This window comes from Diabrotica undecimpunctata, chromosome 2 (genome assembly GCF_040954645.1).
Source record: "Diabrotica undecimpunctata isolate CICGRU chromosome 2, icDiaUnde3, whole genome shotgun sequence".
In the NCBI taxonomy this organism is placed as follows: domain Eukaryota; kingdom Metazoa; phylum Arthropoda; class Insecta; order Coleoptera; family Chrysomelidae; genus Diabrotica; species Diabrotica undecimpunctata.
Window position 1 is genome coordinate 977,843 of NC_092804.1, and position 27,589 is coordinate 1,005,431.

Consider the following 27,589-nt stretch of genomic DNA (forward strand, 5'->3'; position numbering starts at 1 on the left):
TAAGTCTCTATAATACTTTGTCTTTAAAATGTTAATTCTAACTTTGATAATTCTATCTTTGATAAGTTGCTTATAGTTGATAAGACAGATTTACTTGTGTCAGGAGGTCTTGTAAATTTTTTGCAAGAACTACTATATCATCTGCGTATCTGATATTGTTGATTACTTCTCCACCTAGTCTTACTCTCTCTTATCTGTCATGCAAAGCCTCCCCAAAGATTTGTCCAGAATATAGAATAAAAAGACTGGGTGACAAAATACAATCCTGTCGTACTCCACGTTTGATAAGTAGTTTTTCAGTAAGATTATCTCCAATTTAGCTTTAGTCTTAAAATAATAAGTATTTTTGTAGTCATATATCGTAGTAGGCTATCAAAAAGGTCTCAGTCTAACGCCTTCTCGAAGTGGATGAAACAAACATAAATGTTCTTTTGGAATTCAAGGCTTTTTATAGGAGAACGCGTATACAAAACAGTGCCTATCTACTTGTTAAACCATTTCTAAATCCAAATTGATTATTACCCATTCTACTTTTATACAGAAGGAATACGTGGGTTCAAATATTTCGTAAAACTATCTTAAGTGCGTGGCTCATTAAACTGATTAGTCCAAAATCGCTGCATTTGGTGGGCCTGTTTTTTCTTTGGTTATGTTAGAAACAGTGACTTCATCCAATCATCTGGTATTTTTTCTTCGTTGTAAATTTTGTTAAAAAAACTGGTTAAGTAGATAATATTTTTCTTGTCCAAAAGTTTAAGTAGCTCAACAAGGATTTGATCGGATCCAGCAGATTTATTATTTTTGGCTTGTTTTATTGCTTTCCTGACTTCTGCTTTATGGCTACAGGTAGTGTGTCTATGTAAACTTTCCAACCGATTCAATGTCATCTTCATGTATAATGTTTTGTGGGACTATATTCTTCTCGTCTGTATCATTATTTTTGTTTTTTTCTGTGTTATTTTCCAGACCTAACCTTTAATTTTGCATTTTTAACTCTGCGTATGTTTCCGGTGCTTCTGTTGATGTTCTACTCATAATATTATTATCATCGGCATAAGCGGACAGTTAAACCGTTCGGTTGGCCAGTAGGTTTCCTCGTCCAGTTTGCATTTGCCTATGGTGATTAGAATGTGTAGAAAAAAATATTCTGTGTAAAGCCACGAATAACTAAGTAAATAACTGTTAGCGACGATCGTTGTATTCCAATACTTTAACCGTTTGGTAAGAAACAATTGAAAAAAAAAATTAGCCAAGAGAAATGATCTGAACCCCCAGTAGTTATAGTTAAATATATGAAACTAATAATAATGAACTTTATAATTACTTACCTAAAAGAACAACAAAATGATAAGTTGGAAAACTTAAAAGAAGTATTTATACCTTATTCAAAATTGGACTTTGAAAGATTTAAGTAGATAGAGTGTCGTACTACCACTCAAGATTTTTATAAAAAAATTGATTCACATGTATCTGAGTCACCATGATAAGCTCTTCCTTTGCGTAAAGATATGTTATATATAAATCAATAAACAACGATTTGTTGTTATAAAGTTTGATTGTTTTAATCTGGTATTTGATAAATTAATAAATGGCGATCTTGTGATTTCCAAAAGATTAAACACCAAGTTATTATCTTGGGAATCCCGATTTTTTGGTATATTTTGTGGTTCAACAGGGTATCTTTTTGTATTTATCGCACGAAGAGGGTGCAGATTTAGCACTGGATGATGTTCTGCTTCTTTATGAACAGAAGAAAGAACATCTGCTTTTAAAAATGGTTCTATTGAGTTTTCTTTACTACCTTTGTGTTTGTTTTTATAACGTTGAGTGTTGTAATAGCTTTCACCTCCAATCTTTTATAAGGTCAATTTTGAAGAGGTCAACTTTTTTGTAATGAAAAAATTTACACTAACAGACGCTTCTTGTAAATATGTTATATAATGAAACATTATATAACTCCTGTATGTACTCCACTTTAGTATCAAACACTAAAGTTAATTTTTAATGTATATTTGATCTTTTCGGGTGTTAAATCAAACTACTTGAGATAAGATACAATAGAATTGTATATACACACTTATAGATAAATTCCCACAGAAAGAAATACGTTCAAACTCTTAGACGACGCAAAAATGAGTTTAATCTCGACTACCTAACGAAAAGTGATCCTCTTTTTCTCAAATTGAACAAACTATCCCCAAGAATAGGATTATCCCCACTTAAAAACTCCGTCTTAAAAAAAACCGACTTATTTTCATTTTCGGCGGAAACATATAAACATAACGGTATTTTTTAAAAAGGGAAGCAAAAAGGCAAATAACTGTACCATATTGAGGGAAAGGTTCTCTTTGAATTAAAGCTATTTGTAAAAAGTTTAACAAATCTTATTACTCTCTTTCTAGCGCTATAAAAAAGAGGAGCCTAAATGTTCTTTGTTCCCAAAAAATGACGATTGCTTTTAAATTTCTGACAAAGCAGCCAAGTAATATGTATGTTTCGGTACTTTTTTAAAGAATTAAAAAACCTGGAAAATATCGAAGAATTAGGTCTATAAAGATACAAAATCCAAAGCACCGTTACGTTCTCATAAAAGACTATATCGGTATCTCTCATTCGTTTCGGCGAGGTGAACAAGAGAGATTTTTGGGTACGGTCATTGGCGTAGCTGCGGTAATTGCAAAAGGTTTTTAAAATTATTCTTAAAGTAATATATAATAATTAGTTTTTAATCTAATTATAAAAAAAATGTTACAATGTATAAATTTTATATACAAAGTCCTTGACTTGATTGGTTAGTGAACCTCAGATTAATTATTATGGTTTATTCTCTTAAACCGTTTGTGTTTCATGTCAGTACAAACTTTGTCCTCATCTGGTGTTGTTATGTTGATATCAAATTTAATAATATAGGTATATAGCCTTGCATACTTCATTTATTGTGCCAACTCACACTAGTAATAGTAGCACCCCGGCATATTTACTTTTTGAGATTATCGGTTTGTTTGTTGAAGTCAAACTTAATGTCACTCTTGATCGTGTGGACTCGGGATAAAGTAGCTACACAATTGTAAGCAACATAACTCTTAGAGAAACAATATCTATTAATCAAGGAATAGGAGTTTTTAACAAAAACCGTCTTCTTCTTTTAGTGCCGACTTCACTAGTAAATGTTATATATGTTGAAGGCAGATATAACAGAAGGCCAAGGCACAATTCGGATTTTACCGCCATTGGAAAAGAAATTGTCAATTATGAATTATGCCTCTATCTTTTTGGGCCTTTTTTCTGTGCGCTTTTCATTGATCTTTGTTTCGAAATTATTTATTTTTCTGTCTTCCTTCATTATTGTCACATACATTGGCTATACATATTTTTCTGCTTATGTACCCCTGCACATTACAGTTCCATCCCTTGTCTTTTCCATTTACCCTTTAGAATAATGTCTTTGGTCTTCTCTGCTGCGAGTTCTAGTCCATGATCTATCATCTAGTCCTCGTTGGGCACTTCTATATCATTCCTGCTTGTCATTTTTTCGGTAATTATTTTGACTCCATTTTTAATTCCTTCTTTGTTCTCCAGATCTATTTGGATATCCATTTTTCTACTTTTTGGGACTGGTTTTATATTGTTTTGTGTGTCTCTGAATGTTGTGCACACGGGCTTCCTCAGAACCTCTTCCTTCTTATTTGCTTTAATTTGATCAAAGTAGTCAAACATCCGGTTTCTAAGCTTTTCTACTTTCTTCTTAATTCCAAGTTGAGTATGCGGTACCGCTCTCATGAGTGCCATAACGCTTTCCTAACTAACTTTGATTTATTGTTGGTGGATTGTGCCTATCCGAAATGAACCTTTCCTTTTTCTTGTTTTTGGTCCTTGGGCTTTGTTTGCCACTGATCATTAAAGCTTCTAAATATATTCCCTATACTAATGAAAACTAAGTTATCTTTCTATCTTGTTCCAACTTATCACCAATATATTATTCCTAACTACATCTACTGAGTATTCTGACGTATTTGATACCGTTTTCATATTTTTTAAATCCATTTTAGTATTATATCCACGATTAATTCCTACACACTTTAACTGTGATTCTATTTTATAGGTTTGTTATTGACCATATGCTATTTCTATTAAATAATTACTAAAAATATAGTTTTTTTTTTAACATTTATTTAATTCTTAAGTACTAATACATATTTATAAAACAGGATAACTTGCCATCAGAGCTACGCCGCACAAATTTTCATTTCTCTCCAACCTGAAGAAACCTTCTTCACCCCAACTTTTGCCCCATGAATTCTTGATAATCCAAAATGGTTTGTTGTCTTCTTCACCATAACCGACGACCAGGATTCCGTGATCTAAGAGATAACTTTCGCTTTTGCACTTTTTGTTGTCATAAATACCACCAGAATAGAACTGGATTGGGTCAGCGAAAATGGCTGCAGAAATTGGACCAACGGTACCTAAAATTAAAGAAGAATGTTGTTATGCGAATTACTCTGCATACATACTTAAACCTGGCAATTTTTTGATGAATGTCTTCACTGCAATACCTTAAAAAATTCGTTTTTTTTTCACTTAGAAAGTTCTTTAATTTTGAAAGTTTTTTAATATTTAATTTAGTATTTAAATTTAAATAATTTAAAAAATAGAATAAATATAACCCAGTTATTAATGGTAATATAGTAAAATTAATTGCAAATAATGCCTGTAAATATGTTAAACACTGTTAAAAGAAAACAAAAACTGTAAAAAAAAAGAAAGTGGACCTTTAGCTTGTGTTCGTTACTTTTCAACACATATTCATATACTTCCATATGGATTTAACCCAAGACAATCCATTGATTCCGATGTTTATATACTGTAGTTTGGATTTCACCTACCCTTATTGAGTGTGTCTCTATATCTTTTCGCTTGTAACTTCTTCTGCCTGCTTTTCTATAAACCTATATATTGTCAAATTATCAAATTATCTTACCACAACTATGTTATCTACGGAACACAAAGAAAAATATGGAGAATAATCAGAGTATAAAGAAAAGAGATGAACGAACTTAAACGAGAACGAAAAACGACACATATTTAAAAACAAACGTGGACAGACTATTTTGAATCCTTATTTTTCCAAAGATGACCATAATGAACTTAAAACCTAAGGAAGGAAATTAAAAAGTAAAAAATCACCAGGAGAGAAGAGAATACCGAACGAACTCCTAAAGTATGGAGGATCAGATCTACCCAAACAACTATTAAACAAATCCAAAAAATTGTTTTCAGAAGTGATTATGTAGTCTACTAACCTAATCAGTTAAATTCCATTTCTGTTCTATCTCTTTAATTTGATTTTGTTTTTTTCTCTGCCTGTCTTTGTATTCCAGTATACCACCAGCACTATTCTTTCACTTCGGCACATATTTTATGCCGTTGTGAAGTTTTTAGAAAACTGCACCTTTTGGTACTCAGTTATTTCGTAACATTATGAATACTACATTTACTTAGTACTTAATTATAGTCTCAACTTACCAACAGCTTGTCTTAAAGCTTCTTCATTAGGTTCTAACTCATTGTATCCTTGAATTTTAACTACAGTTTTGCTAGCACTTCGTGTGCAATATTGTCGCGTAGCTTTGTAGGGATAGTCAAACTCGGATTCTATTCCCAGATCCCGAATGTACTTAAAAGCATTAGTCATGAGGCCACCATCATAACAGTTGCCATCGCCGTATCCTGCAGAACAATCTAGAAGTTCTTGTTCACTGAGAGGAACTGATTCACCATTTAAGATGTAGTTTTGTCCTTCAACTGCACCGGTCTAAAAAAAAAACAGAATATAAATTGAATAACTAATCATAATGAAAAGTATCTTTTTAATGTAGTGTATGAGGTAATAACGATAATAATCTCCAAATGAAATCTGTTGGATATTGTGTGGACTGTATTTTTGTGGATGCTGGTTGGATGAAAAAATCACTATAGAACTAGAAGACAACTATATTAAATAAGAAATTAATTTTATATACACAAAATTAGAAAATGAACTTATGCCTCTAACTCCTGTTAATTTAGTGTCAATGTCAGTGTTATACAAAAGAATAGAAATATGCGTTATTGTCACTGAAAATTTTACAATTTTATGGACAAAGCTTACAAAAAGTAAAAAATAACAACAATTAAAATATTGTTCTGAAGCTATTTTCTTGTGGCACGTTAAAGTAATTACTATTTAAATGAGAATAAGCCACAATTGAAGGTTAAAGTAAGTTTATTGACGTTTTAATTTTCACTTCGGAAATCGTTCCCAAAATACAAACATTAGTAAATTAAACAAATTTTTTTTTTGTTTTTTTTTTCAACAAAAAATTTGTTTAATTTACTAATGTTTGTATTTTGGGAACGATTTCCGAAGTGGAAATTAAAAGTCAATAAACTTACTTTAACCTTAAATTGTGGCTTTAATTTAAGTGAATTTAAAATAAACTGACGATGATGATTTATAAAGATTTTTTTTATACATCAGCAATCTATCTATCTAAATATCTATCAGCCATCAAAACATCAATATAAAAAAGCAATCTAATTGGTGAACTCTGAAAACAGAGGGAAATATTTGATGAAATTATTGGTTAAGATTTAAAAATAACTATCTTTTTATAAGAAAAAACTTACAGCACTAAAAGCCCAGCAGGATCCACAGTTTCCTTGATCTTTTACGCCCAATACAGCACCTTTTTGCCTCCAATCAATAGAGTCTGGAACCTCAGCATTTACATCTTGAACATGAAGAGATTTCTCGATGTTGGGTATGTTCTTAGCTTGCATACCAAGCTTGGCTTTAAACTCTTCTGGCGTCATGTCAGCGAACTGGTTAACACCCATTGTGTAGCCTACAAGTCCCTGCTCGTATTTGGAGTTGTGTTCGTTGATGAGTTTCAAATTTGACAGAAAAACTGAAAAGTGCACTCTTTCCTCAATTGGGTTTTTGTAAACTTTGCCATGTTTGACCTGCAATACATTAAGAACTACGATATGTAAAAATCTTTATTCTATTTTATTGATACTTTTTAACCAACATCTTTTCTAATTAAATAATATAAAAATGTTATTTTCAGCTTAAACTGTTATTTCTATAGCCAATTACATATAATTCTCGAAGATAATTTGCACTATGTACTTTCTTCTTCTTCTTCTTAAGGTGCCTGTCTGTTCCGAACGTTGGCAGTCATACTGGCTGTGATGACTTTGTTATTTGCTATACGGAATAGCTGTGTTAAGGTCTCTCTATATCATGCTCTTAGGTTAGCAAGCTAGGATACTCTTCTTTGGCTTGATTTCTCATTATATTTTTTTAAGTAGTGCAGCTTACGCCCCGTCACAAAGTGATCAAATCCGTGGCTGTGTTCATGCTCCGTAGTACTTCTTTATTGGTGACTTTATCTGTCCATGGTATCTTCAGGATCCTTTGACCATAGCTCAAAAGCCTGAAATTTTGACAGAGTTTCCGCCTTCAATGTCCACGATTCTGCTTCGTACAGAAGCACTGAGTACACGTAAAAAGTGTACTCTGTCTTCTGAAAAGTGTTGCTTGCTGGCGAGATTCGAATTAACGATCCCAGAGGTTTCAGCTCAGGAGGTTAACGCTCTTACCACTGCGCCACCAAAGCGTTCAAAGTTCAAATACATTAAAATATAGATAAAACTCGATAGTTCTTAGACTTACCTTGAAGTTATCCCAATACTCGTTAAGTGATAAAGCACTGGTGCTCAAAATGATGGCTGCGAATGCGATTAATATTTTCATATTGATTATTCTAAAACAAACAACAATTTCAGTGAAAGCACTATGATAAAAATATTATAAATAAATTGCACTTTAGTCAAATCTATCTTTTTTGATCTAAATTAATGATGAAACTTTATTAAACGATATAAGATTTGTATCAGCTTTATCCATTTGACAGATAATCATTTTTTTAGTAAATAGCTTACATCTCAGCAACGAGACATAAAAATATTTACGTCCCTATAAAAGAAATTATTCTCTTCTCTGTCTCAAACACATTTGTCATAAATGCAAAAAAAGAAACATTTTTTTGCATTTATGACAAGCTATACGATGCTGTAAAATAACTAAAAGCAGTAATAGCAACGACAAAGAATATATAATTATCGAAAGGCTACTCGAAAATTAAAAAAAACCAAAGAAAAAGGAGAGCAAACCACCTAAGAACTTCATTCATTCTCAATGAAACAACTGACTCCAACCGAATGAAAACAATAAACTGAGCACTTTAAGAATCATACTAGCTAAAATTACCAGAAAAAGATTAAAAAAAAGTGAAACTACTAGTGCTCTTCAAAGTGTTCAAAATACTTTTACTAACAAGGCTAACACCTCTCCTAGAATTTACGGTAATAATTCCAACTTATCAATTTGGATTCAGGTAGACACATTTTACCACTTACCTCTAAACTATTATACAACTACTAAATTCATACCTTACATATAGAGGTTTTAAAGGCAAATACGACAATGGAATAACAGAACTTCAACCCATAACAGCGGGAGTCTCACAGGAAAGTGTACTGGGCCCTACTCTACACTGCCAACCTGTCAACATCACCTGCCACAACAGCAGCTACATTTGCAGATGATGCAGCGATCTTATGCTTTAAAAAGAATCCATACATCGCATCAGAACTCATTCAAAATAACATACATGAAGTTAAAAAATGGTTAAAAGAATGGAGAATTAAACCGAATAAGCAAAAGTCGCTACATGTAACATTTATAACCCTTAAAGAAATATATTTACCAGTATGTATTAACCGCAAATTTCTAATTTAACTAAGCTGCCACCGTTCTTCGGAGGGCACGTAAAGCCGTCGGTCCCGGCTACGAAAGTATTCGTTAAGTCTATTAATAAAATGTGAAAACTGGGTGACATCAATATCTTAATTACTATTACAAACCGATTTAAGGAGAAGAAAATGCAAAAATTCTACCTTAATGTCCTCAGAAAAAAGTTCAATCTTTTAAGAAAAACTTCTTAAATCCGACAGAAGTTCACAAACAAGTTTTTCCTTGCATTGCATTGTAGTTTTAAATTTAAGAAGTTTAGATGTCTGTAGATATCCGCCAAAAATGCTAGAGTCACCAACACATAAGGACGACCAATTGTTGCGCATGATTCCATTCGAATTTCAATAAAAGATTGTATAATCCTGATAACAAATGATTCATTCCTAAATTAAAGATAAAAAAAAAGAAAAATATTACTAACCTTTTTTATGGCTAACTATATACTTTCTTCTCTTTGGACGAATTTTTTTAAAAGAAAACCGAGTTTTGTTTTTACAAGATACATTCATTTTCTGGTATTCTAGAAGATATATTAGGGAGTGTCTTTTTATACGTCTTTTATTATTTTATAAATTAAGTTACAGAGCAGATATACAGTATATTTTAGAATATATTACTTACCTAAAAGAACAACAAAATGGTATGATGAAAAATTTGGAAAAATATGAATTATTTATACTTAAATTGATATCTTCTATTGACTGTTTAAGTGGCCAAAACAAACAATACAATACTTAAGATTTTGGAAATGATAATCAAATTTCCATTGAAATCATCATAAAATCAGTGATATATCAATGACTTTATTTACAGTGATCCATTTCGCATCTCTTATCTTCTTCTTCAAGTGCCGTCTTCGTCCCAAAGGTTGAAAGTCAACAAGGGTTTTGTGTACTGGATAATGGTTTACCACTATAATGGTGTTAAACCATTCAACCAAATTTTTAATCGTGGATATCTTTTTTCTATTGATCTACTTTCATTTATATCTTCTTGGATTAAGAGCTGAATGAAGTTTTTAAGAATCTTTTGCTGTTTTCTTTCTTTAAAATCATGAGTAATCCAGAAACTCTAATAAGAAGGAATTTAAAGATGACTGTAGTACCGTATTGTAATGATAATGCCGTCATCGCTTGTCAACAGCTAGCATTCTGTGTACCACCACTCCCACCAAAAACCGACCACCACCACGATGCGCACTGGTAATGAAACATCTTACATTTAATAAGAAGTATTGATCTGGCAAGAACTTCTACCCCTATCTCTAAGTACTGATTAGACCCTACCGACCTTTTCCGTCCCTGTAATCAAATAGTAATCGATTCCTACCATACACTACTTCGCCTAGGTCGAGTATTGATCGGCCTCCTCCCGGTCTTTGATATTGATTAAAGATCTTCATTCAGAAAGGTGCATGAATAGTCATAGTTGCTAACCTAGACCATAATTGCTACACTTTTATTCGGGCTTGCGACCAGCTGTGATTAAATATACGGCGCCTGATCAACTTAATGCACCCGGTCGTCGCGTTTACCTATCACAGAAAGAGACATTAAGAGATTAAGTCACAAGCGAAGTGATCTCTTAATAATAAGGTCTGGAAGAACAATCACCTAGGATAGACACAGCAGCAATTAGACCTATAATAAAATATACAATAGAGACGAGAAATGACACGTTTAAAACAAAAAACAAAACAATTGCTAGATACGACAGAGGTGAGAATACTAAGGAATTTAAGGGAAGGGCCTACTGAATAGAGAGAAAACAAAACGAGGACAACAGAAGGGCGTGTAGTATACAAGACAATAATACATGGGCAACAAAGCGGACTAGAAATGAAACAAACACATCAGCACAATAGCAGAAGATAGTGGTGCGTATGTCCCTTTCCTCCAACATAAGACAAAAACCAAACTATTAAGTCACTCTTTTTTTATGTAGACTTGACTCTGTCTGCTTCCCAATGTGCCTCCAATTTTTGTCTCATCGTTTCCGTAGACTTTCCTACTGATCGTCTTTCTATTGGGAAACCATAGGAAGATCTCTTTCGTTGGATCGTTCTATCTTACTCTTCTATCTCTTACCTAATCGTTGATATTCTTTACCGTGCATCTATGTCGTATATATGTCTCACAGTGTCTTACCATCAATTTTCAACCAAGAGTTTTATCTCTGCTGTTTCTGGTATTTTTTTGTTTTTTTTTGTCATGTTTGTGTCAGGTAATATTTCTGCCACGTATGTCATTATTGGTCTAATGACTTAATTTAATTTGTTTTCTGATATTTTTATTTCTTTATATTGGCTTATTTAGGCAACCTGCGGCTCTGTTTGTTCTACTCACTTGGTCTTCCCCATCTGCTTCGAACTTTTTGTAGCTAGATGGTATGCCTAGATATTTTAACTCTCCCTTAACAACCTTTAAAGCCTGTTTTTTGTTTAATATAAGCCTCCTAAATTGTTAAAATTATCGCACCATTTTATTCTTGATCTGTCAATACTTCTTCGTCTATTTGGAGACTTATCTCGTGATATTCGTACTATCCTATCCTCTGCCATTCTACTAATGTATTAGTTGTACTCATTCATATTCATTTATGTCTTCTATATTGCTTGCTCTTCTTATATTTTTGCTTCTCTCCCTATCCAACATTTGTTGTTGTTCCTGATATTCGTCGAAGTATTTTCATCTCTGTTGTTTCTAGCAGTCGTCTCGTTTTAGATGTATCAGCTCTTATCTCCGCTGTGTATGTTAATATAGGTATAATTGCTACTTTATAGATTCTTGTCTTTGTGTCTTGTCTTAAGTGTTTGTTCTTCCAGATTGTGTCTTCTTTGCTTGATTTTAAGCTTTAGTAATCTAAACCTTGCTTCCTGCTTTATTATTTTCCCATTAATTTTGATTTTATAACGTAGTGGGTATTTAGATGTTGTCATACATTTGGTTCTTTCTGCTGATATTATCATATTGTATTTCTTGGCTGTTGTATTAAAGATGTGTGTTAATCTTTGGAGCTCGTCTTCTGTCTCGGCGATTAATCCGGCGTCGCCTGCATAACATAATATTTGGATTTCTTTGTCCCCCATTCTGTAACCATGCGCTTTACGTACTGCATGTATTATTTTGTTCACTGGGGATATTAACATGTTAAATTTTATGGCGGTTATATTAAATTGGTGCAGTATGCATTGTAAATCATCTTTACTTTAAGAGAGTAGTATCGCATATCCATTTTTAATTCTATTTTTTTTTATTATTGTATCCAGGATTAGATTGAACAACAGGGAATCTCTCTGTCTTATCCAGTTGCCAGCTTTGGTTGAATTAGTTAGTTATTTTTCTAGGTTTACCTTTATTGTGTTGTTTTGATAGATATTTTCGATTGTTTTGATAATTCCTAGAGGTATCTAACTTGCATACAATAAGTAGATATCCCTTTTAATTTAATTCTGTCAAATGCCTCCTTAAGGTCCACCGAACAACGATTTGCCGGTTTGTTGTATTTTAACGATTTCCTTTTATTTCTCTTAGGAGAAATCATAAAAGACTCCGATTTATTAGTATTCGTCGAAGTTAGCCCGAAAACACTTTCATTTTACAATTGATCTTGAAAATAATTAAGTTTAAATGACCACTTTGCTAAGTCGAGTATGTACGTTTATTACGTAGTAAGAGCAAGATAAATTATCTGAGTTTGGACTAGAGCATATGTAATCTGATTTTCATGGAAAGGTGAGCCTTTTGTAGTAATTTTTAAGCTAGGAGAAAATTTACGATCTTTTTCATGGATATCTAGTTTATAAATTCAAAACAATAAAATATTTTACGGTCGTTTATTAACAAAACCTTTTAGTGAAAATAGAACAATAAAAAATACAGGTATACTGTTAAATTTTTTTTGCAATCATAAAAGCAATTTTGACCTTAATTACCGACAGGGATAACCTGTGATATAACAATCGGGAAAAAAATGTACAGAGCAATATTAAAAAAGGAATATGATAGGGCTGTAACAGAGAGCGTAGTAAAAATAGTAAGAGACAAATCAGCAAATGGTCAAAGAATAGTAGGAAATCGAAGGAAGAGATGGGGCGATAATTTATATGATGCAGGAGGCTAACATCGGGGAACAATCACGCCTTAGAAGACTACATATAAGGAGGAAGAGACAGAAAAAGAAGAAAATATAGAATTTTGTGTACGTACATAATAAGTTTACTTCCCACTGTATATTTTAGGTTTATTATGTTTGTTCAAGTTTATATATTTATATTAAATTATTTTTAAAAAATCATTTGCCACGATATTTTTAATATTATTACTGAAATAATAGAAACATGAACGAATTAAAAAAATATAATACTTTTTTAACAACTATATTTACTTTTAAAATCACTGTACTTTTACAAAACTGGATAACTCGTCATCAAAGCTAAACCACACAAATCAGCATTTCTGAGCAGCCTGAAGTAGCCTTGTTCACCCCAGTCTTGACCCCATGAATTTTTGACAATCCAGTAGGGCTTACCATTTTCCTCGCCGTAACCTACAACGAGAATTCCGTGATCCAAGTAACCACTGTCGTTTACGCACTTTTTATCGTCAAATATGCCACTTGAGTAAAACTGGATTGGATCAGCGTACATGGCTGCAGAAATAGGACCAACAGTACCTAAAAAAAGATAAATAATAAGTAGTGCAAAATTTAAGTTTAAAATAGAATTTTTGTTACTTTTTAAAAAAATATTTTAAAACTGTTGCACTTTCTAGATAATTGTACAAGAACAGAAAGACGGTATTAGATTTAATTTCAATGCAGGGCATCCGCCTATCCGCCAGCCGCTTATACGTATCTCAACCTTATTAGGTATCATCAGAGTGACATATGCAGCGGCGAATATGTCGCCTCTCGAGCTGAATCGAAATTAAATCTCTCCCGCCATACGACAATAATTATAAAAATGTTTATTTACGGACGTTACAACGCCATCTAATAACAACACTGCATTTAAGTTAAATCTAATATTGTCTTTCCGTTTTAGTTCTTTACTCGGTTGCGAGTACCAGAAACTTAAATCAATAATAATTTTTGCCGTGATGACCGGCATGAGATGCAAATTATTGATTCCCTTCGAATAGTCGACTAATTTATCAATCTGTCTGTTTTGAAAGTTGTAGAAAGCACAGTGGTAAACATTTGAATTTAGTTTCGCCAAGTTGGAAATCTTAGGATTTCTAGTGTTGTTAATGGTACAAGAATTTAATCTATAGGTGGTAAAATTAACTTACCAACAGCTTGTCTTAAAGCTTCTTCATTATCAGCTACTTCTTTGTAACCTTGAATTTCAAGTACGGCTTTGTGAAGGCTGCGCCTACATTGTCCTTGTTTTGCTTCGTAGGGATATCTGTGCTCAGATTGGATTCCGTAGTCTTCGATATATTCAAAAGCGTTGGTCATAAGGCCTCCTTGTTGGCAGTCACCATTTCCGTAGTCTGTGGAACAATCCAAAAGTTCTTGCTCGCTGAGAGCTATTGATTCTCCGTTGATAATGTTGTTTTGCCCTTCGAGGGAACCGGTCTAAAATATGTATATAGTTACATTATTTGTATTATTCACATAGTTTCAAAAGTTATGCATTACCTCTCTTATTTACGGTTTTTACACTTTTATAAACCTTTATGCTTATTAAATATTTAATAGACCTATTTCATATAAAATACACCTTTTTTGGTTTTTATTTTATTTAAATAAGTTTTTATTTTGCCAAGGTGTAAACATTTGAAAAATTTATTGTGGTAAAATTTGTGAAAACGTGATTTATAATGGATCATAATTTAATTTCTGAGTTGGATCGTGCAAGAATTATCGTTTTAGTTGAAGGAGGCCATCTACTGCGGTTCTTAGCAGATAGAGTAATTGTTTCACAAAGTGATGTCTTACGGATATGGAATAGGTTTCTGGAGACAAATTTAGTATAGAATATAGCTCGCTCTGGTAGATCCCAAGTCACGAATGAGCAACAGAATAGAACTAGAATTTCCATTCGGCGAAATTCTCTGTGTCTGTAGCAGCCCTGCAGACTTCAGGTATGCTACAGGAGTCAGTATGTCGTTGGCTACAATCAGAAGAAGAATTTTAGAGTTAGTTTTGAGGAGTCGTCGACCAAAAAAAAAAATCTCAGCGACAACCAAGACATGTTTTGCACCGCCTCCAGTGGGCCTAAAAACACTTAAAGCTGCCTCAACAGTTTTGGTATTTTGTGCTTTTTTCAGATGAGACCAAAATCTGTTTAAATAGTAATAGCCGGCAAATTCTTGTTTGGCAGATGGACGTACAGAATTGGTGACTCTTGATGGGACTCTAACAAGACAAAGGTACATTACACGGATTTTAGAACCTAATGTGAGATTATGACGAGGAACTGTGGGTAAAAATTTTGTATTTATGAATGATAACGCCTATCCACATAGGATTTAAGCGGTTACTGACTATTTTGAGACAGAAGGTATTTGTAGTTTGGAGTGGCCTGCGATTTCTCCAGACATGAACTCCATTGAACATGCATGGGATGTGCTCTTCAGAGCTGTTCATTGTTCATGCCCGAATAAATCCTGATAAAATCCATCATGAACTTACAATTGCCTATAGAGAAGACTGGGAGAATATGCCACAGGAAATGATTGATCGACTTGTTAACAGAATTGGAGAACACACTAGAAAAGATAGAATAATAAAAATTAAAATCAAAGAGCGTATGAGCATAAATATCAACATCCTAGATTCTATAGCAAGAGAGATCAAAGAATATTAAAGCAAATATAACAGTGGATCCCTAAAAACTGCAGCAAAAGGGGTAGACTAAGAATATAGTCATAGTGGAGACTAAACGATGAATCTAAAGATACATGTCTAAAAGCAGATAATTGAAAGGATCGCCAAAGTTGAAAGCTAGGATGTGATACACGGAAGGAGAACTGTACAAAAAAAAACATAGATTTGCAAAAATGTTGGATAACCTTAAAAAGAAGGAATTAAAAAATAAACACACAAAGAAATATACCATAAAGCAGAATTTACATAGCTTTATAATCGGAAGTAAGTAATTTCATAGAAGTTTTAATAAAATTTTCTTTAAAATGTTATGCCGTTTATAAAACAATAGTTAAATAGCAGTCTTTGTGCTATATAGGTACATTCTTAAATGTGGCGACTGCCCAAAAACTTACATCGGCTAAACTGGCAGAACTTATAACAGATGTATAGCAGAAAACAAAATGACTTTTAGCAATAGAAAAACAGATTTTACGTGCGAACTTTACCTTCTAGATCATAATAATTCTTTTAATGATCAATTTCAAATTCTTCATATTCAAAATAAAGGCCGTAAGCTCTCTTTATTAGAATCTATGGAAATTAACAAATTAAAAAATACAGACATAATTCTGAATGACCAACTTGAGACAAACAGCCCCCAACGCATTCAGTTAAAGAGTATACAGTATAAACTTATACCAAAAATATATCACTTAAAAAACACACTCTCTTAAAACAGCTGTAGGTAGTGATAAAAAATAAAAATTATAATAAATTTTGTGGAAGTTTTGAAAACAAAAGTTTTTAGTGTTTTATCGCTAGATAAAATAAATTTTCATCAAGTAAAGGTCGAATCCATGACTTACTAGAAGATTTACCAGAACAATTATTGTATTTGTCTAACCCTACAGAGCATACGTTAGGCCTATAAGATGATCAAAACATGGCCCAGGAAAAGAAGAAGAAGAGTTGTTTCTACTGTCCAAGCAAAAAAAGACGCATTACCACCAACTATTGCAAGGAGTGCAAGAAGCCAATTTGCGGAGAACACCGAGGAGATATTTGTACCGTATGTTCCTAAAAATACCCAAATATGTTTGTTTCATAATTGTATGCTTTTGTAAGATATACTAAGAATGTTAATTGTTTTCTATATAATAAATAAAAAATTCAAAGTAAAAAATATAGGCTTTTTTCTATGGAGTAGTAAAATTTACGATAGTCCCGTATTTACGTTTGGAAAAAACGGTCCCGTATTCTAGGGTTAAAATTAAATAAACATGAGAATATAATATCGGATATTGAATTAAGGATGCGATCCAAATCTGTGTTTTCTAAACGTTACAAAACAAAATAGACGACAAATGCACTATTAGAGCTTACTATGAGTTTGCTATAAGGACGCCAAGAAGCAGAAATATACATATCAGCGAATTGTGGTACGCTGTAACAAAATTAAACCTTAACTGTCTATTTTATCTTTAAATAAACATATATTTGTACAAGAAAAATCTTACAGTACTGAAAGCCCAGCAAGATCCGCAGTTTCCTTGATCTTTAACTCCTAAGACGGCACCTTTTTGTCTCCAATCAATTGAGTCTGGAACCTCAGCATTTACATCTTGAACATGACGAGTTTTCTTGATGTTAGGGATGTTCTTTGCTTGCATTCCGAGCTTGGCTTTGAACTCTTCTGGGGTCATGTCAGCAAACTGATTGACACCCATTATGTAGCCTACAAGTCCTTGCTCGTATTTGGCATTGTGTTCTTTGATAAGCTTCAGATTTGACTGGAAAACTGAAAAGCGGACTCTTTCCTCAATTGGATTTTTGTAAATTTTGCTATGTTGGGCCTAAAATGTATTAATAATAACGGTGTAAATATCCACTTTAATCAACGGTTGAATAAAAGTAATTTAGATATGTACCTGTTTAACTTACTTTAAAGCTTTCCCAATGCTCGTTTAGTGAGAGAGCACTGGCGCTCAAAACGATAACTGCGAAGACGATAAGTTCTTTCATTTTGATTGTCCTAGAACAAAAAGTAACTTAAATGTACGTGAACACATAAAAATTAGTAAAAAAATATTCACTAAAATGATGTTGAAACAATAATTGAAACAAGTATGAAAAATTTTTCGAAAAAATTGAGGGAATATTTCTAAGTTGTACTTTCTACCAGAAATAAATAAATAAAATGAAAAAAACAAAGAAGACAATTTGATAAAGATGTTAGCATAAAAAACATTTTGTTTTGTAAAAACAGAAAAACTGTTTTTCTTTTAGAAAATATGAATGACTTATATGTCCAATAATAATATAATATGCAAATTAAAAGTAACAATTTTAAATATAAAAATAGGTTTGTTTCAGCTATAAAAATAAAATATAAATAAAAATGTCATATAAACTATACTTACCTTGAAAACAACAGAATGATACTTTGATAAAGTTTAGAAAATGGGAACTATATATTTAAACTGAAAAAGAGATTAAAATATTGAAGTGGCACAACCAGTATATACTTGAGATATTCTTGAAAATACTCTATTTTGATTTACGATTAGGGTTTTGCAAAGTTATCAAGATAAAATATTGTATGAACTTAGTTATCTCATTTTTTTTCTGTATGGATTTGTCTCAGAATTTTCAAATAAACCTACTATAAAATTTTGTAGTAATTGAATTTTACATTCAATCTAACGTTCTTTATCTGATTATGCTTCTAAGTCCGCACTTTATAATAAACATATTTTATAATATATTTTTACAACTTTACAACTTACCAAAATGTTGACATGTTAGTTAATAGTAAATGTTATCGTATTTTAATGTAAAGAATATTTTCCATTCTAGCGTAGTTCTCTCAAAGCTCAAAATTATATGGCGAATGCATAGTTAAAAATAAATAATAGTTTATATACAAATAAAGAGTTTTTTTGAGTTTAATTTACCATACCATGCATCCTGATGGAACCGCCCACGGTGGCACTCCAGTCATTATTAAAAACACAATCAAACACCATTACGCGACTTTTTGTGCAAAAGAATGTATACAAGCCACAAATACAGTTATATTTGCAGATACAGTTGGACAGTATCCATTACTTTCTCTGCAGTTTATTGCCCTCCAAAGCATAAAATAACAAAAGGAGACTTTAAAGAGTTCTTTGACGAACTAGGCAACGGATTCATTTGTGGCGGTGACTATAATGCCAAGAATCAGAAATGGTGTTCTAGACTAGATACGATCCAAAAACTAGAGCTAAACAAAGCAATAAACAACAATAATCTAGAAGTACCAGCACGAGAACCAACGTGTTGGCCAACTGACTTAAATAAAACCCCCGATTTTCTAGACTTTGGCATAACTAAACTAATTACCAAGAACTATATGCATGCTAATTTATGTTATGAACTATCTTCCGATCATCCTCAGATATTGTAACAATAACTAAAAAAAGAACTCCTGGCTTAAGAACTTAAGAGAATGGTTTGAATGCAGTAGTGCAGAACTTTTTAGAGCGGCAGTCAACAGAGTCCGCATAGCCATGATGATTTCCAACCTTCGATAGAAGATGGAACTTAAAGAAGAAGAACTGAAAAAATCCTCCACAAGAAAAACCATATGTATTAAATAACCGAAAAACAAATTGGAACATCTTAAAACATCTAGTGAAGAAGAAACCTACTAAACATTGCCCTAAAGACCAATAAAGAGATAAAACATACTGTAGAGCACTTTATTTTATTTATACAACAAGCTACCTGGGACTCAACAACACCCAGAATCAATTTAATGTTTTCTGATAATATTTTTAAAATTTTTTGCACTGCATAAATATAAAACGATGACGGCTTTTCGATACACGAATAATTATTATTGTCCATACGCGAAACATGGAAAAGTTAATTCCAAAACATCCAACAGTAGGCTTTGTGATTTCTTTATTGTCATTGAAAAAAAAAAAACCTTTCATAGCTAGTCTCATTCCATTGCACTGTCGAGGTTGCTTAACTTTACGCAGCATAATGACAACTTATTCTACTTTTAATTGTAAATTGTTAGGTGGTAGTCGAAGCAATAAATTTAAGTCTGTAGGATAGTTGACTACGTCATTCTGATTTGAACGAAAACAACTTTTTTGGAAGAAAATGCAGAGTAGTACTTATATATACCCGAATCCACATACATATAAAATTTCATAAAAATCAGTCAAGCCGTTTCGAAGAAGTACGGCAAGTAACTCTGTGTGACATTAATATAGCCATTAAAAAATAGAGGTTGGTGTTAGAAGTGTGAAAATTAAGAGTTGTATGTATTGGTTAATGTCCCATCATAAATAAAAACATTTATATAAAAAACAAAAAAAATGTTTGGGGTGGACCACTCTTATTACTTAGGGGTATGAAAAGTGTATTAAAGTATAAGTGAATATTAAGGTATTTAGAACACGCGCGATTTTTTGAGCAAGACGGAGCAGCCGTCGTATTTTCAAACACTTTAAATTAAAATCAGAAGAAATATGACAATACAAGGCCGATATAAATAAGGCACTTGAATTGAATCGGTGTAAAAATTAAAATTAGAGACTTACAGTGTTAATATACAGTATTAAGATATATAATTCTCTACGGTATTTTTCTAACTATATTAAATCATGTTTGTCCTTTTTAAAATGGCATAGTCTTTTATTTTATCCACCAATCTCATCCCACTATACTTTAAACCACTTTCTTCATCAATATCAAAAAAAAACAAAATTTTTATGTTAAAAGTTTTATTATAAAACTAAGTGTATGTTTACAAAGTGGGATAACTTGTCATTAAAGCCAAACCGCACAAGTTAGCATTCCTCTTCAGTCTGAAGTAACCTTCTTCACCCCAGTCTGCACCCCATGAGTTCTTTACAATCCAGTAGGGTGTGTTGTTTTCTTCACCGTATCCTACGACGAGGATTCCGTGGTCCAAGAAGTCGGCATCGTTTACGCACTGTTTGTTATCAAAGATACCACGTGAGTAGAATTGGATGGGATCAGCGTAAATTGCTGCAGAAATTGGACCCACGGTACCTAAAAAAAGAGGAAGAAATAAATAAATAGTAATAAACATCATTTTTAAACAAGATTTACGTTATTTTGTACAACATGATTCTTCTTCATCATCATCCAGCTTGCTGCGTTCAAAAATGTACATAGGCTTCACCTTATTTATTCCAGTTCTGTAGGTCTCGAACTTCCTACAGCCAGTTCCGATAGACAGTCATCTGTCTCTAAAGCGAAACTTTAGCATAATGTTACAATATTGAAGTTTAATAAACTCATGTGGTAATAGAAATACAAACTATAATGCTATTTAAAGTACAATAATAATTTTCACACTAGGTAAAAGAAAAAAACTATTAGGGAAATATTGTTTAGCCAATAATTTAAAATGTACTGAGCTCTACCTCGTTTAAAGAAACCATATTTATTCAGTTTAATATATTAACAGTTAACTTACCAACAGCTTGTCTCAAAGCTTCTTCATTAGCTGCAGGTTCTTTGTAACCTTTGATCTTTAGTTCAGCTTTGCCAGCTTTGCGTCTGCAATTTCCTTGCTCGGCTTCGTAGGGATAGCTAGACTCAGATTCGATTCCGTTGTCCTCGATGTATTCAAAAGCGCTGGTCATCAGGCCACCATAATCGCAGTCGCCATTTCCGTAGTCTGAGGAACAATCCAAAAGTTCCTGTTCACTGAGACCTACTGATTTGCCATTGATGAGATAGTTTTGTCCTTCAAGGGAACCAGTCTAAAATAATTAAAATATAAATTATTTATATATTCTAGTATCATTAGTTCGGCAGAAATTTTTATGGCTTTTTAATGACAGTAGAACGAAAATAAACGACAGTTACTTTAAGATTAGAAAAAACAACAAATTGCTGTATTAAGGAATTATACCAGAAAAGAAATTGATAGAATTATAGTTTCTTAAAATGAACTTTAGAATTAAAAAGATAAAAGAAATCAAGATTATGTTTTAACTTATCTATAAATTATAATTTATTGCAGTTTAAGTATCAGCGGTATCTATTGTTTCGTTAAACAAGCGTACTGCGACTGTCATTGTCTAAAATAATATAAAACAGGTGACAAATCTAATAAGAAGGATTTTTAATTAACAAAAACAGAAAATTAATGAAATTCAGTTTATATAGTTGATTTATATTGTTGAACAAATTATACGTTTTATTAATAATGAAAAACAGGAAGTACTCGGCAAATATTATAAATGAAAATGTTTTTAAAATCAAAAACTTACAGCACTGAAGGCCCAGCAGGATCCACAGTCTCCTTGATCTTTAACCCCCAATACGGCACCTTTTTGTCTCCAGTCAATGGAGTCTGGAACCTCAGCGTTTACATCTTGAACATGACGAGTTGTCTTGATTTTAGGGATGTTTTTTGCTTGCATACCGAGCTTGGCATTAAACTCTTCTGGGGTTATGTCAGCGAACTGGTTGACTGCCATTGTATAGCCTACAAGTCCCTGTTCGTATTTTGCGTTGTGTTCGTTGATGAGTTTCAGATTTGATTGGAAAACTGAGAAGCGGACTCTTTCCTCGATTGGATTTTTGTAAACCTTGCCATGTTTGACCTGGAATAAATTAATAATAACGGTATAGTTAACTCCTTTTCTTGCTTATGTATAAACATTATTAACATAACATTTATTTTAATATATCGATATTTATTTTGACTTACTTTAAAATTCTCCCAATGGTCGTTGAGTGACAAAGCACTGACGCTCAAAATGATAGCTGCGAAGGCGACGAATAGTTTCATTTTGATTTTTCTAAAACAAAACGTAAATTTGGAAGAGTGTTAAAATAAAAAGTAGTGTACATATAAGTATAATCAAATTTAGCTAATAAAGATTTCTTTGATTTAAAATTGTTAATGGAGTTTTAGCAAACTGTTAAAAGTACATACAATAGTGTAAGGATGTTTGTATTTAACAGCAAAAATAAATGATTTAAATAAAGAAATGAATAAAGTTCCAAATATATTTCATAAATAGAAAATATGAGAGATATCTCAATAAAAACCGTAAATTGCAGTATAATTAAATGTATAAAAGACACTAAAGATCTATGCAACCACTTGTATATTGTACAAAAATATTCAGCAAATATAATAGAACTTGCTATGTGATACTAGAAGGTGACTTGTAAATATTGTAAATACACCTATTGCTCAAGAAGCGAGGAAAACAAAATATATATAAAAAAACGAAGATATGTAAAGAGAAACTCGAAGTAAAGCAAAAATAGTTAGGCCACCACCTCACTTATGAGCAGCGTTTATGGGAAAACTTTATTTTTAATTGATTTATATGGAAGAAAAACTTTTTGTTACGTTGTAGTGATTTTTTTCTTCATATTTGTGACTTCCTTAATCTTTTTGTATGCATTAAAGTAGTCATGCTTTTTTAGTAAATCTCCGAGTTCCTCACAGTTGCTGCTCATCCATTCTTCTTTGACTTTCCTGATTTGGTTTCGGATGATTTTCTGGGTTTTTTTTTATATTTTTCTTCATTGCGATTTTTGTAAGATATCCTTATGTCGATCATTTCTAGGACTTCTTCTGTCATCCATGTATTCTTTGTTTTTCTGATGTTGTCTTGTAGTGAAGGTGTGCCAAATACTTTCTATTGTTTCTTCTGCTTCCGCGAGTGCTTCATTGAACTTTTCTTTGAGTGTATCATTGAGTGTTATCTCTATTTCTGCCTGTACTATTGGATCTTTAAGTTTTTTCGAGGATCTTACGAACTACCATCTAAACAATAATAATCTGACTAGAATCTCTTTAATGTAAGGCTTTCCACTAATAAAGTTGACAGTACTCTAGTTTAGTAATTACTATTTAAATGGGAATAAGCTACAATTAAAGGTTAAAGTACGTTTATTGACGTTTTAATTTCCACTTCGGAAATCACTCTAGTTTAGTGAAAGTGATATGGAAGTTTTTGTTTTTTTTGTTAACAAAAGGTTTTAGGAATGTTCTTGTGTTCATTTTTTTTGTAGTCAAAACTAGGAACAAATTAAATTTTTTATGATTAATGGCTGATATTTTTATATTCTTTTAGATTTGTCTTAAATCCTATTCCATTTAAGTTTTTCCTATTTGGATAACACATACTAGGTTATGTTGTAATATGGGATAGACCATATTTGTATCATTTTAATCTATAGGTTCGTTTTATAATTACAATGCCACAAAAAAGTATTGTTCCCTCAAACCAATGTAAATCTTGGAACTTAGATAATATGAAAAAAGCAATTTAAGCAGAAGATACATCAAAAATAACCACAGAATTAAGAAATGCACCCCTCCAAAATCATAAGTAAATACAAATTGGAAAACTACAATACAAGTCTACAAAGCACAAATAGTTATGTAATGAAGATAGTGACATCAATGGTCACCAAAATAACAAATGAAGAGGTGGGTCTAGCAGTTTATATAAGAAAAAAAAATGGTAAAACAGTTGGACTAGATGATATTCTTGACAAACTGTGGACAGCATTAGGAAAGACAGTAAAAAGTTGGTTAACAGGACTATTTATTAGAATTATGGAAGTAAAACAAATGTCAGACGAACGTAGAAGCAGTATATTAATGTCTGTTTACAAAAATAATGACGATACATAACAGTGGACAAACTACAGCAACATAAAACTACTGTCACACCACGAAAATATGGAAGAGAGTGATTGATACACGGATACGTGAAGAAACCGAAAAATCTGATAATCAGTTTGGTTTTATGCAAGGCAGATCAACAACAGATGCAATTTAAATTATAAGACAGTTGATGGAAAATATCCTACAAAATATGGATAAGAAAGGAGTCTCCAGTAAGTATGTAAAGATTATGGGATATATGTAAAAGGAAGTAACAACTAATGTTAGGACAGGTGTGCGAGAGACTAGTACATTTCATGTGAAAGTAGGATGTCTTTTTGCTTAGTCCTTAATTATTCCCATTAGAGTTTTAGATAAGATGGCGAAACTACAGGGTATCATTTCTTGGTGCTTAATATACGCTGATGATATACTGTTCGTAGAAAATAGTAAAAACGATTAAAAATGAACACTGGAATAGCGGAGACAAGCTATTGAGGAAGAACTAAGACAAAAACAGAACATTTCGAATGGTAATTTAAAGATGGAGTTACTACAAATATAATGATATCTTTAAATGGTGAATGATTGTAAAAAGTAATAGTTTTAAACGCCTAGGATCGGTATTATAGGGTAACGAGAAAATAGTTGGAGATGCAATTAGAGTTCAATAGATTAAGTGGAAGGAAGCGAGTGATGTGTTGTGTGACATAAAAATTTCAATGAGGCTAAAGAGATAATTCTATAAAACAGCCATAATACTAGCTAGGGTATACGGAACTAAATATTAGACAGTTAAAAAGACACAAAACAATGATTGCTTAAGGCTGAAATGAGGAGGATTACATTGATAATGTGCTGGTTCTTGGAAAGTAGGAGAAGAATTTTTTAAACAAAATATGGTTAAGAGAGCTAAGTTAAATGAAATGGTAACCCATATTTGTTTCTTCTCCACTACTTAGAAATTATTTTTGAATAACAATAAATGTAATTGTATGGAAATCTGTTGCAAACGGAATGGTGTAAAATGGATCAATTAAACAAATACCAAATAATACACTAAAAGAAATAAGAAGTGTAGGACATCTCTCTCTCTCTCTAAAATATGAGGTCAAGTTTGATAAAGGAATAGACAAAAAATCCTCAATCCCTGGAACAAAGGAGAAGAAGATAACCAACTAAATATTATTTTTACGGTACTATAGAGTAACAGTTTTACTGTAGAAGAAAATGTATGATTAAGCTAATAATAAAATTTATATAAAAATAAAAATAAAATCTAAAACATACAAATCACTTTGATTTGTATCTTTATCTATCTTGAGAATAACTTATATTACTTACCTTGAAGAACAACAAAATGATACTTTGAGAAACTTTACTAAATTCGAACTATATATAGTAATAGGAAATGCACTTTAAAATATTCAAGTACTATAGCCAGACTACACTTATATTTTTTTAAAAATATTTTATTGGGATTTACAACTAAAATCTGGTGCAAAATCATCAAGATAAAATCTTGTAAGCGTTTCGTTATCTCATTTTTTTTCTGAACGATTATTGGTGTCAGTTTTTTTAGATCAACATACTAGAAAACTTATTAAAGGTCGTTTTAAAATAAGATATAACAGCTTTTCACGCCTGAAGGTCTATGTATTCTTTTTTTCTTCACTATTTTTACCAATCATTTTTGTTTTTAGTCGTTCTCTTTCAGTCCGGTATTTTTAGTTGGGTAGGTCTTCCTCTTCTACGCTTTTCGCCACTTCTGTTAAAATTTGTTTGCATGTCTGTTTGTGAGCTTACTGTAAATATGTCCCATCCAAAGTGCTATTTGTGCTTTTTTTTGTATTAAGCTTGGTTGGTTGTTAAGCTTTATTACTTCCTTACTTATTTTTTTTTCATGGGTCATCATTGTCCTTTGTTACTCCATATCTCATGCGTAATATCTCCTTTTAACATCATTTCAATTTCTGTACCTTTCTGACTTAACACACAAGTTTCGCTGCCATATTATTTTTGACTGAGAATCGTATAATATTGATAACATTTGATATCTGATCATTGCAGCTTAGGTTTTACACCATGCAGAGTTTTTTATGTAAATAGTTTTTTTTCGCAAAATTAATAACAAAAGAATTATCATATGTGTAATAAATAAAAATGATGTTAGGCATCGGCAATTTGAAAATTTTTTTTTTTAAATAGAAGGATAAAATTGCATATTATAACATTGTTTTTACTTTCAAACAACTTTTTATAATAACAATTGTGAAATATAAATGTACTTTACTCTGAAGCACAATTAATTATTTTTGACATATTTTGTATATTATTGATGAAATTTGATATCTGATGGTTGCATATTAGGTTTTAGACCATGCACAAATTTTTTTTCCATAAAATTTATTATAAAAAAGTTTTCTACATGATGCCTATTTAATTGATTACACTAAAAGCATGTGTAAACCGAGTAGGCAGTAACATACGCAGTGGAAACAAGAGCTGACACGTCGCTTACAAGAAAATTGAAGAAAACTACTGAAATCAAAGTAGTAATAATCAAAAGAGGAATTTCCTTCACGGAGATAAAATCTGTAAACGTAGTGAGATGGAAAAGAACACGACTCCTCAAAAGGAGAGATAATTACCAAATGTGGTACACCACAAAATGCATTAGAAAAACAATTAAGAAATGCTTTACAGAGAAAAAAACTGTAAATCTGAAACATTTTACATGTAATGAACTCGTTGATGGTAATAAAAGATATAGGCCTGTATCTTTTGCACGATAAACCGTAACAATTGTTACTTTCATGTAAATAGAATAGAAAACATCAATAAAATACCATACAGGAAACAGTTGCTTTATAGAACGCCCCTTTAAAAGATATAAGAATCCCTGAAGAAGATGATGACTGTCTCAATTTTCGATAAAAAAGGATGTCGGATGCGATAGAAAGTCAAAGGATACAAAATTGTTGAACAGGCCAAAACTCACGAAGTGTTTGAGAACTGAAGAAAGAAGGAACAGCTAAAAAAATGTCTGGTAGTATGTTATTTATTTTCTTAAATACAATATTTCTGCAAAGCAAAATAATAATAAATCTTTAGAGTACCAGTCAATAAGATAAGGAAGTTTTTATCGTACATTATCTTTGATTAATCTTTTAGTGTTTGATTTTTAAATCAGATACACTTCATCTTATAACTACGCAAAATATCAATATTTTACACGA

The 27,589-nt window shown here is 31.9% G+C and overlaps 3 protein-coding genes across 3 annotated transcripts; all 3 read right to left on the reverse strand.

The window, feature by feature from the left end:
* Positions 1-4,150: 4,150 nt before the first annotated feature.
* LOC140434031 (cathepsin L-like proteinase) lies at positions 4,151-9,509 on the reverse strand. Its single transcript, XM_072522012.1, has 5 exons — positions 9,485-9,509; positions 7,721-7,811; positions 6,670-7,005; positions 5,527-5,815; positions 4,151-4,466 (listed from the first exon to the last, which is right to left on the reverse strand). Exons 2-5 carry the CDS (start codon positions 7,799-7,801, stop codon positions 4,198-4,200), a joined length of 975 nt encoding a protein of 324 aa, XP_072378113.1. The 5' UTR covers positions 7,802-7,811; positions 9,485-9,509; the 3' UTR covers positions 4,151-4,197.
* Positions 9,510-13,225: 3,716 nt separating this feature from the next.
* On the reverse strand, positions 13,226-18,213 carry LOC140434026 (cathepsin L-like proteinase). The gene is made up of 5 exons (XM_072522006.1): positions 18,100-18,213; positions 17,621-17,711; positions 17,197-17,532; positions 14,155-14,443; positions 13,226-13,537 (listed from the first exon to the last, which is right to left on the reverse strand). Exons 2-5 carry the CDS (start codon positions 17,699-17,701, stop codon positions 13,269-13,271), a joined length of 975 nt encoding a protein of 324 aa, XP_072378107.1. The 5' UTR covers positions 17,702-17,711; positions 18,100-18,213; the 3' UTR covers positions 13,226-13,268.
* A 2,230-nt stretch (positions 18,214-20,443) lies between these two features.
* LOC140434030 (cathepsin L-like proteinase) lies at positions 20,444-25,757 on the reverse strand. The gene is made up of 5 exons (XM_072522011.1): positions 25,695-25,757; positions 22,428-22,518; positions 21,985-22,320; positions 21,183-21,471; positions 20,444-20,752 (listed from the first exon to the last, which is right to left on the reverse strand). The coding sequence occupies exons 2-5, from the start codon at positions 22,506-22,508 to the stop codon at positions 20,484-20,486; spliced, it is 975 nt and encodes a 324-aa protein (XP_072378112.1). The 5' UTR covers positions 22,509-22,518; positions 25,695-25,757; the 3' UTR covers positions 20,444-20,483.
* Between the last annotated feature and the right edge of the window lie 1,832 nt (positions 25,758-27,589).